The sequence below is a fragment of the Acanthaster planci genome, linkage group LG04 (assembly GCF_054643075.1).
Source record: "Acanthaster planci isolate LZ-2023a linkage group LG04, COTS_SCS, whole genome shotgun sequence".
In the NCBI taxonomy this organism is placed as follows: domain Eukaryota; kingdom Metazoa; phylum Echinodermata; class Asteroidea; order Valvatida; family Acanthasteridae; genus Acanthaster; species Acanthaster planci.
In genome coordinates this window covers 1,218,848-1,229,426 of record NC_141780.1, presented here as the reverse complement: position 1 = coordinate 1,229,426, position 10,579 = coordinate 1,218,848, and the positions used below count along the sequence as shown (strand labels likewise).

Here is a 10,579-nt window from a genome sequence, read left to right as displayed (position 1 = left end):
GTAAATTTGTGAATCATTCTCTTTCGTAAATTTACCTCAGTCGAAGGCATTTGCTGCTTGAGCAAATCAAAACCCTTCAATAAAAATTAATAGAACAAATTTTCATTTGGGAACGTGGACTTCTTGTACAGCTGTAATAGTTATCTTTTTGAGTAAGGCTTTTTTTCCCACCAATGGTGTCATTGAGGAGTTACAAGGCTTTAAAATGTACAGGGCCCAGATCTTGTCTTTTGTTATATCTCCTCTGTGCCCTACTCCACATACCCATAAATGACCAATTTGTGTATTTAAGAGCAAAAAAAGTGATATCTTTTCCCAGGAAAAACTTCCGATGGATTGAGCTATGTTACGACCAAATTTGCGGACATGTTCATTATTTGCCTTCTTAAATTTTCTTTTGTTGTTGTTTTATTCACAGTAAGAACATTTTCAACTGACAAATCATATTTGATTTGCAGTTTATACAAAACTGACGTCAACCACAGCACGAAACCATTGAAAATTTTGAATTTGAAATAATGCGCTTTCAGTTTTGTTAATCATGAAGGAATTTCAAATAGTTTTCTTGCATTTTAAAAGAGCAGAGTGGTGTGGAAGATAAGGCATGTTCCTATAACCTCCAAATGAAATACATGCCATTGTCAGTAGTTGAAAGAGCGCCCTCAAGTTTGCCGTTAGTCATTCCGTGAGATATCTGTCGCTCGGTGGGGCTTAAAGATGATCCCTGGTGGCGCTTCCTGAACCCTGGAATGGGAAAATATTACGAACAAACAAATTAGAATTTTCAATTTTTTGGGGTTATTAACTTATTTAAAAAATCAACTCTGAAAAAGGCCTTTGTAAAATGTTTACCAGGAATCCAGGATATATTCGTTTTTAGAATCTGAAATTATTGTCTGACCTGAAAGAAAAACACTCTGCCACGATCAAGCTCTCACTTCCAAAAATCTGAAATCCACGACAGCCAGTGCAACTTGGTGTACTCGCACGCAGAGGAAAAGTGACGGAATTACTTATGGTAGTGTTTATATTAATGTGATATGTGAGACCGGAAAAGGTTTAGTAATTTACAGTTTTCAAGAATAATTTTACAGAATAATCTGGCATTTGTGGAAAATTCAAAGACTTATCATAGAGCCTTTGCTGACAAGAGTTGCCAGTTACCACCCATTAACTGTTGGTTGGCAAATCTTTACACATTCTCCAATAACCAGTCTTCTAGAAATTATAAAATGTGATAGAGTGATTCCCTATACAATCTCCTTATGTAATGTGGGCCGAGCCGTGAGCGTTCCGGAAGCTCGCTGCGTGACCTTTGACTTTCAGACTCTATACCATTTTATAAGAACTCCAAGCTGGGATCTGTTTCACTGTTTACTATCAGTTTGGAAACATGTTTACATGCCAACCATGTTTGAAAGACAAATCGCGAGCAAACGATGTTCAAAAAAACTAGAAACATCGTTTTTTTTTTAAAGGGGGGCTTCTATAGAAACGAACTTTAAAAATACATTTGGTAAAAACGAACTTTTGAAACCAAAATATTTTTCCTAAAAACGAATTTGGAAAAATATACTTTACTTTTTGATGGCAAACGTGAGTCTTCGTAGCCAGAGTTTTATATTGAGACAGTAGTGCCAACATTGGCTTGTGGAACCAAAATGGTATGTGTGCAGTACAGCATGCACCTGCCGTGTGCTTATTATCCAAGTGCGCTGACGCATAATTTACCATTTTGGTTCCAACAACTGAGATGCTCATGTCACAAGTCTCTCTATAAATAGCTCTGTTCGTAGCCAGCAAACCATAATAATAATATGGTCGGAAACACCGGCATGGCAGCATGATCTTGAATATGATGTGTGTGTGTGGGAGACTGGGTATAGATCAATATGCAGTCCGTCACTTAGTTAAATTTAGCCAGATTTTATTTTCAGTGCACACATTATGAAATAAATAGGGGATCTCCGGTCGGGACTTTTATTGACGTTGATTATTTACGCATGTACAAGACGGCACTTTGTGTGTCCGTTTCCATGGATTTTTCATGAAGCTATTACAGGCAGTTAATTCCTTAGATGTCATCAATCAAAGGTCCCTCGGGAAAATAGAGGTTTTACTTCCCCTCCACTTTCCTGATTGCGCCGCTGATAAACATTTAGTTATCTGACCGGGTTCAAAGTTCCAGACGGGACATCACACTGCAGTTGTCAGTTTTTTGTCTATTGATAACCTGACGTCGCACCGCGAATTTCTCACACGGTATAAATATTTGTGTTCATTTTGGAAGATCGAAATTTATTGAAAAAATCATAACCATAATGTCTATTGGGCCATCGTATTGGGCTGCAAGAAATAGAAACTTAATTATTTGTGGTCTGTCACTCAAGAATCGAAACTGCTCAGGAAGTTGTTTTTACCCAATGACCTTATCTCAGTCCACTGCAGCCAGATGGTTCATGACTTTGTACAAATAGAAAATTATCCTGTTATTCGACTTGTGGGGAGCAGTGCGTCGTTCTATGGCATTTTGCTGGCTTTGCCATACGCGATTCAGTCATAAAGGGCACTGTACCATGAATTGCACGCGGGACATCCTTCAAAACGGTAAGCCGCACGTCTCGACTTGATAATCTTGTGCTTTGGTACATGTATATTTTTGAAGGCAGTGTCGGCCAGGATCAAGGCACATCACGTGCAAGTCAGCGTATATTGCCGCACTGTGTAGGATCTTTCAATTGCTTTAAGTGCTGATTACTGATTGACCTTGTATTATGAGCCGCAGTTCCGCGTACCTCATGCGAAGGTGGAGCGAATTTCACAAACATCAAATTTTGTTTCCCTGTGGCGTGATCTTCCTGAAGAATTGGCTTCGTTATAACATTTCGCGCAAAGTATGGGCTGGCCTTAACTAATTATTCGACATGAATTCAACCAATAACCGACGAAATATTGACTTGCCCAAGCCTCGAGAACGGTTTTGCTTCGTGTCCGCGTGACCACTGTAAGGGTGCCTGAACGCACCCATTTGTACCACGGGAGGGGATCAAGTACATGTACGTAAACACAGGAAATTCGTTGCTTCACCCCGCGGGCAAGGCCACTTTGGTTCAATGCATCGACCACGTCACCGATGTATAATGCCCATCCACAGACTCACTGTTAATCACGCCGCGTTTTAGTCGTGAGAAGGTCACGTGTAAGGCCCGGCAGACTCGTTATATTAAGGTCAGTTCAATTTTTCTCCCCACCCAGGTGAGACGACTACGGTTGCTGAAGCGGACGTGTCAGAGTACATGTATCAACTGGCAAACACTCAGTTTCCAACTCAACGGTGTAATCATGGCGTCAAAGTGCTGTAAAAAGATGTGCCATTATTTAGGATTCAGCGGCGAACCTGTGCAGCGATTTGTTCTACCCCAGGTAAGAAGGAACTTAAGACCCTTAGTGATCATCTCGGCCGCTTCATCAATTTCAGAGCGACTGAATTCGGTAGGATGACACCGGACGTTATACAGTGGCTCTGTGGTAGGCCTAAATGATGTCCTGAAATTTGATTTACTTTCGCTTTCACTTGAATTATGACTTGATATCGGTCACAAATAACAGCTATGTACTTTCCCCTGATAGCCACGATCAGATCGAATGAAACCAAAGAGTTAGTTTTTTCCGTGGCCAAATTGGTAATACCCGACCAACCCTGAAGCCATGTACGATCAGAGATCCTTCTGCTAAGTCTTCCGGAATTCACCCAATTGTTGTCCACCTGGAGAAGAAAGCACGAGGCTGAGAAGGCGCTGTGGTATTGCGATCAGTGCGATGCAACATGAGCCAGGCATGAATAATGTGTCCTCGCATCGTGGTCATTTCTTTATTCGTGGGTCATGATTGTGGCTCGTGATGCGTGTCATGGTAATTCATGCAACACGATCATGCATGGTTGAGGCATGCTGGTTCACTATACAAAATGGTTAATGAATCCATCCAACCCGACTGGTTGACACAGATCGACCATTTCATGTACATGTAATGGGTTGCTTCTAATAATTTTTGGTTGTTTTAATCAATCTGAATCTTTTTAGAGTGCTGTTTTTGTAAACACTTGAAGTTAGTACGTAATGATTGTTTCACATGCAGTTCAAAAAGCTGGGTGACTTTTTTTGGGGGGGGGCTTATTTTTTATTCATAGAGTGGTTAAACATGATTTAAACCGGGTATTCTGATTTTGTCAGCGACAATATTCAACGTTGTATGCCTTCCGTCTTTCTCTTCGTCTTTCCTTGCCCAGGCAATAGCTTATAAAAGCAGGAGCGACATTGGAAATCGGAAATGTTTCAATGGCACCAAGGGAAGTTTCCAAAAGGTCATTTTACGCTTGAAGTCTGTATACCTTCACACAAGCCCACAGTGATCCTGCTTGGAGAAACACTCCAAAAGGAAATGGGACCTAGATCTCAAAAGACAGATAATCTGAGTCATTGAGTCCTGGGAGCCCATTGCCTCTCGCAGCCCGTAAAGCCTGATTTGTAGATCCTGTATATAAATTTAGGGGAGAAAGTTCTATAATCTGTAATAGGAAGTGGAACAGTTAGTGTATCAGTTTGGTCAAAGTGTCGTTTGAATTGTGGGTGGTTACGGTCAGCTAAAAATTACCTGCCATGTGCCAATTTTTCTCTATTTTAAAGCTGTTAAACCCTGTTCACCCCTTCAGGGTTAAAGAGAACGCAGAGTGCACTGTTTTAAACATTTAAAGCGCTGCCGCTTTGATTTCGATCAGGAAAAACATTGTTCATCTTATAGGTTTTTCTGTTAATAATTGTGAAACCAAAATTAGATCACTGAAAACATTTCCCAGATAGGGTTGTTCGTTGGTTTATTGCCACATATTTACACAAAATCGAATCCTATTGGAATGAGATGACCGAAACTGTGCCTATACCATTGAACTGTGTTCGACTTGGTGCCCATGGACATTTTGTGCCCTGAATTGAAGCGTAAATATTGATAATGCACGTTGCCATATCAGCGCCATTTTAACACACATCGTGTTTATAGTTGCATCGCAGCAGCGATGAATAGGCCTATAATTGGTTTTCATCACTCGGGGTCAAGCGTGACTTTGAAAAGCTTTTTATGCATATTCGTCATAATATTCGTGTGGTTTATTCGGACGTTCCAAAGTAAACTAAAGGGCTAGAATTCCACGGTTTCTTTCAACGGGCATCAGATTTTCATATCAATTGAAATGATTCTCTTAACGTTTTAAATTACACTTATCCGAACACGTTGCATGGGTCTTTTGTACTTGTGGGATCTTTCATAGTATTTCTACAGGGACTAATAATTCGTATCAGCAATTACATGTATATTAACGCGCAGATACCTGGATTTTCAAATGCTTTAGCCGCTACTTTCCCCCATCTGTCTTCTGTTCATTTTGTCCTTGGTCTGACAGACATCGACTCTGTTTTCAATTTGACGTTCCCTTTTCAATTCGATCCTTGACTGGGATCGATGGTACTGTAACTCCATGACTGCGTGTGGGTCGATCTTTTGTCTGCGTCCGGCTCGTCCTTCTGTCAAGGACGCAGTTCGCACGTACGTATACAACCTGTACTGTGCCTGTACATGTTTGCTGGTAGCTCGTCCCCGTAGTAACGCACACGCACTCGCTCGTTGAATCGATGACGTTATTCGAGAGCTTTTATCTTGTTTAAATGTGAGAGTACAGATTTATATGGTTTAGAACCTCTGATAAGGGCATATGAACTGGTAACACGTTTCTGTCAACTCTTCTTGAATTGGAACAACGATGAAAGTTTTTCGGGGACAACTGATTTTGAAACCTTAGACATTGACACAGAAATTTTTTTCACTTCATTGGCAAAACAAACAAAAATGCCCATAGTTACATACAGAGTGTGTTATTCATTATTATATACATATTCAGTTATTTTAATGCTTAGGATGGGGGGATTCGCGATCGCACGAACGTATAGATCGTAACTGTCTCATATGCCGAGTTCATCTCATTTGTGGTGTTGGTGTTTATGATGATTTGCGCATCAGATGCCTGGCCTTAATTTGATTCTTTTAATATTACACGATGCATCAAAAGCGCGCCACCCGAGCTAGAGCCAGCAGGAGTCAACTTTAACCATTGCGGCTCAGACCAAATTTAAGCAGGCCAATTAATGCACATGACAGACCCGGTTCTGAATGCTGCATCTTGACAGTGTCGCTACGAGTACGAGCGACTGAACCTTGAAAATAATCGAGTTTGGGTTCGCCTCTGGTTAGATTAGGCATACAATATTGATATTAGAGTGCCATATATGCCTACGTGCCTGCTTAAGCGCCCAATAAGATGAACACCATCCATCCTCACTGGGCTGATGAGATTAAGATCGTCATGGCTCGATCCCCATGACAGCTTATGAAGCTTTATAAATGAGTAGACGATAGGGATGCACCTGTGTGTGCGATGAGATACATGGTCCCTGTCGAAAGGATTTTCCTTAACAGCGACACAGACAAATCTGATAAGCCCTGAATGCCGTAGCCCTTGGCAAAGTTTGTTTTTTGACATTCGGACAAAAATGATAGTTGTGATTCCTTTCCTCCATAGCACGCGAAGGCGCGAACTGGTGTGCACATGCACCGGGGATACGCGGGTTCCAGTCGGTATAGGTCACACAGCGTTACGAACCATTTCTGAATGGAGGCAGGCCCTTCTCAAGTGCAGAAAGTGCATGTTTTGGTTACCATAATGGAAAATTTCCAAGTTTAACCTAATAGCTTCTTTTATTATCTGTCTCTCTCTCCTCCGAAGGCCAAGTGGCCGCTAGCACCCGTCCTGTGGACCCTCTACCGTTGTTTCGTAGCCGTCTACCTCACTGTATGGCTTGGTCTCATTCTTAGTGTTTGGGGAGAACCGCCTTTCTACAGACAAGCCGATGTCAAAGCCAAATGGCTTATCTACGTGTCCAACTGGTCTTTCCTCGTTCTCACCCTGTATCTTATAACTATGGCTGTTGGCAACGTCTACTACCACGCTACACATGGCTGCAAGAATACCTCAGGTTAGAAACTGTATGATTTCTTACAACTTTAACGTATGCGCAGGTAGAATCATATCAAAGAGGGGAACCGACAAAAATTAACTGGAGTGGGAGCCACAGTATGGTAACATTTTTGAAAAACAAAATTAATAGCATCACCGTTGTCTAATTTATAGCTTTGCAGTATTTGATTGCATAGCAGATATGTGCTAAGCCCAAAAAATCAGCCAGGAACCAGTCAGAAACTATATACTACGTAACAAGTAGGCTTGAATGGTGTTTCTACTCTGTAAATATTTTTAAGTCCTTGATAAATCTTTGCACTTTACAGGTCCATGTAATCAGCATCTGTATTCTTGTTTTGACACGTGTTTGAATGCATGTTTGCTCACCTGTTATATTGAAACTCTGCGTAATACGAGCGTTTCAGAAAAGTGCGCCTCCAAGAGTTTGCAACGCTATGGCCTGTCACAAAGTGCGAAAACTGTCGACCCAGTGCGCGTTTGGAAAGGATTGACAGATTTCGTGCGTTGTGATTGCTCAACGCATCGCAAACTCTTGGATATTGTGAAAACCTTCCTTTTTAATGAGTACTTTAACTAATTTTAATATTTAGTTATAATTGTGTATGTTTTTATTTTATTGTTTTAATATCTATATTGTACTGCGCTTTGAGATGCTTGGTATGAAAAGCGTTTATTAAATGAACACTATTACTATTATTGTGAATCGCCCGTATTGAGTTTCAAATATGAAACCTCTGTAATCCCTCCCTCTACTAATGAGCTGCCTTGGATAAGCCCCAATTTCGAGTCAGGTAAAAGAAAAAATGGGGATGTTTTCTACTTATTTTATGTATTCATTGTCTGTATTTTTTGTTATTTTATGTATTCATTGTCTGTATTTTTTGTTATTTTATGTATTCATTGTCTGTATTTTTCTGTTGGAACAGTGGGAGCGGATATAGATCCTGAATCAGATCCGGAAGGAATGATACCCATGTCATCAGTGCATTCACCTCGAGGTGTTCCTGTCAGCGGTGATGACGGTGCGGAACCCCTTCCACCTCTCCCATGGTACTTCAAATTCGCGTGGTTCTTGCAGGCCGTCGTGTACTCCTCTGGACTTTTCGTGGCTCTCAATTTCTACATCCTGGTCTTTGATCCTGCCACCAGCACCCTACACGCCTACAACTTCCACATTCACGGGGTCAACCTCATTATCATAGTCTTGGACTTGATCCTAGCCGCCACGCCCATGCGAGTTCTCCACCTGGTCTACCCATCAGCCCTTGCCTTCGTGTACTTTGTGTTCACGCTCATCTACGAAGGCGTGGGTGGATTAAATGAATTTGGTGGCACAGCGATCTACGTAGGTTTTCTTGACTGGGGTGCTGCGCCGGTTACCAGCGGCATCGTTATGGCCATTGTTGTGTTGGTGGCGGCACCTGTTATCCATTTGATATTTTACGCATTTTATCGTATAAGGCAGGCCATATCCAAATGCTGCACTGGATATTGCTGGACCTACTGAGTCTTTCATTGTTTATTTACATATTACTTTGTTAGCATTTATGTCTGTCTTTCCCTTCAAATTTGCTTTTGGACCAAAGTGGACACGAGCTGAAGTCTATGTCTCAATTTACTACCAAAGTCTTTATCGCACATACACAGGGTCATTATATTAATCTTATGACCGTGGACCTTTAGTCATTCAATTCACCAACCCCATGTTCTTTTGCATTTTGTCAAGCGTATGAGATCGAAACGTGTTTGGAAAAAACATTCCATCTTTAACCTTTGTGCAAATACACCATGGACGATGCAGAAATCCTTTTAAGCCAGCGATAATGTCCATGTAATCCAGTTCTCTCGATATCCTTTGGTCTTACCATTGGCTGACAGCAGCATGGCCAGTTATTCGTCCAAAGATAATTTGTCCCTGTCCAAATGAAAGTCGTTGATTGTCAAACCGACACTCTCCAAACAAAGTGGTTAAACTAAGTTAATTCGGTTTGGTTACTGATACTATTATAACCAGTAATTTAGTCACATCTGAGCCAATCGGTTGCATGACTTGTTAACCTATTTATGGGTTGCGATATAACGGTACGTGTATTGGCTACTCTGACCAATGATTTGGTCTTAACCTCGTCAGTTTCGTTTATTTTAGAACGTGACTTCAACCAGTGTGTGGAACTTGTGCATGCCGCGCCTTGCGCCTGAGTATAGTTTCACAACCTTAAGGAACAGTATATTACACGATTTTCACTGGACAATGAAGAAATGATTTGGGGAAGATTTAACATTTGATTACGCAACTAAAAGGTAGGAATTAAGACGCAAGACAAACATTGGATAGCTGCGACCATATCTAACTCGGTACTTTATCATCGTCGGGTCATTTCTCTTCATTTTACTACGGAATAATAATGCAGTTAGAGCGAGCCTTTAATTGAAGTGCCGTTTTGTCTTTTACGGTTTAGAATCTCACAGTTTCAGCCTCAAACCTAACGCTATAACAGTGAGATAAAATCGTTCAACAGTAGCCTATACATGTACATGGATATGTTTTTTGTAGTCCATTTCGTGTCCGATGGTGCTTCGCTTTGACAAGGAAAACAATTGCCCGTCTTCATAGGGCAGTTGGGATGTTTAATGCATTCATTTGTAGAAGGCGGCAAAGGATAGGGGTTCAAGCAAATCTTATTGGTGGGAGGATATTATTGATTGGATGAACCAACTAAAAATGGTATTATTCACTAAGAAAATGGTTCCACCAAGTAATTATGATTAAAGTGGGGATGAAAACCAAATCTATAATTAAGATGACCCACCGCTGTTGAGAATGTGTTACAATTTCATATTGGTAGCGTTTGACCAAAAATGCGTTGTAAAACTTACCTTAAAATGGTTGAATGTTTGTAAAAAGTGGTAAAAACTAACTGAAAGTATATTGGTCATTGTGACCAAAAAGTCGTTAAGACACAAATTTCACAACAAAATAGGTTAAAAGACCTCAAATGTATGTGTATCGGAACAGGCATTTCTTTCTGTCTTTCCTGTAGGCCTACAGATTTGCTTCTTGGCCAAAGCGGACATGAGCAAATTCTTATCGTCTCGATTCAGAACCCATTCTGCCAGTCTGGAAGTCTTTTTGGCACACACACAAGGCACATTATTCTTATTTTACAAGAGAAAAAAGGGGGAAATGGGCACAAACCAATGTTATCGCATGCTCGAAAATGAGCCTTGCATTTCGTTATTTTTGTACGGAAATTTGTCTACGTTATGTAAAATCCCCTGTTCAGTGGTGAAATGATGCATAGTGCTTTCGACTTACGTGTAAAGAAACATTGTAAAAATCTGTTTATAAATTTGGAACGTGCCGGGTTTAATATTCTTGAAAGAATTAAGCTGTTTGATAATGTTTTCTTAATGTAATATTGTGGAAATAAATTGCATTTTTTCTCTGAAATCCAACACAGGACTTAATTACTGTTTCGAAATTATAAAACA

The 10,579-nt window shown here is 40.6% G+C and overlaps 1 protein-coding gene across 2 annotated transcripts; it reads left to right on the top strand.

The window, feature by feature from the left end:
• Window positions 1–2,459: 2,459 nt before the first annotated feature.
• LOC110982140 (protein rolling stone-like) lies at window positions 2,460–10,543 on the top strand. 2 transcript variants are annotated; one of them, XM_022240349.2, is made up of 4 exons: window positions 2,460–2,607; window positions 3,256–3,423; window positions 6,833–7,082; window positions 8,014–10,543. In XM_022240349.2, exons 2-4 carry the CDS (start codon window positions 3,343–3,345, stop codon window positions 8,592–8,594), a joined length of 912 nt encoding a protein of 303 aa, XP_022096041.1. In that variant the 5' UTR covers window positions 2,460–2,607; window positions 3,256–3,342; the 3' UTR covers window positions 8,595–10,543. The 2 variants fall into 2 exon arrangements, with proteins under 2 accessions (XP_022096041.1, XP_022096042.1); XM_022240350.2 differs by lacking the exon at window positions 2,460–2,607 and adding an exon at window positions 2,770–3,056.
• Window positions 10,544–10,579: the final 36 nt, after the last annotated feature.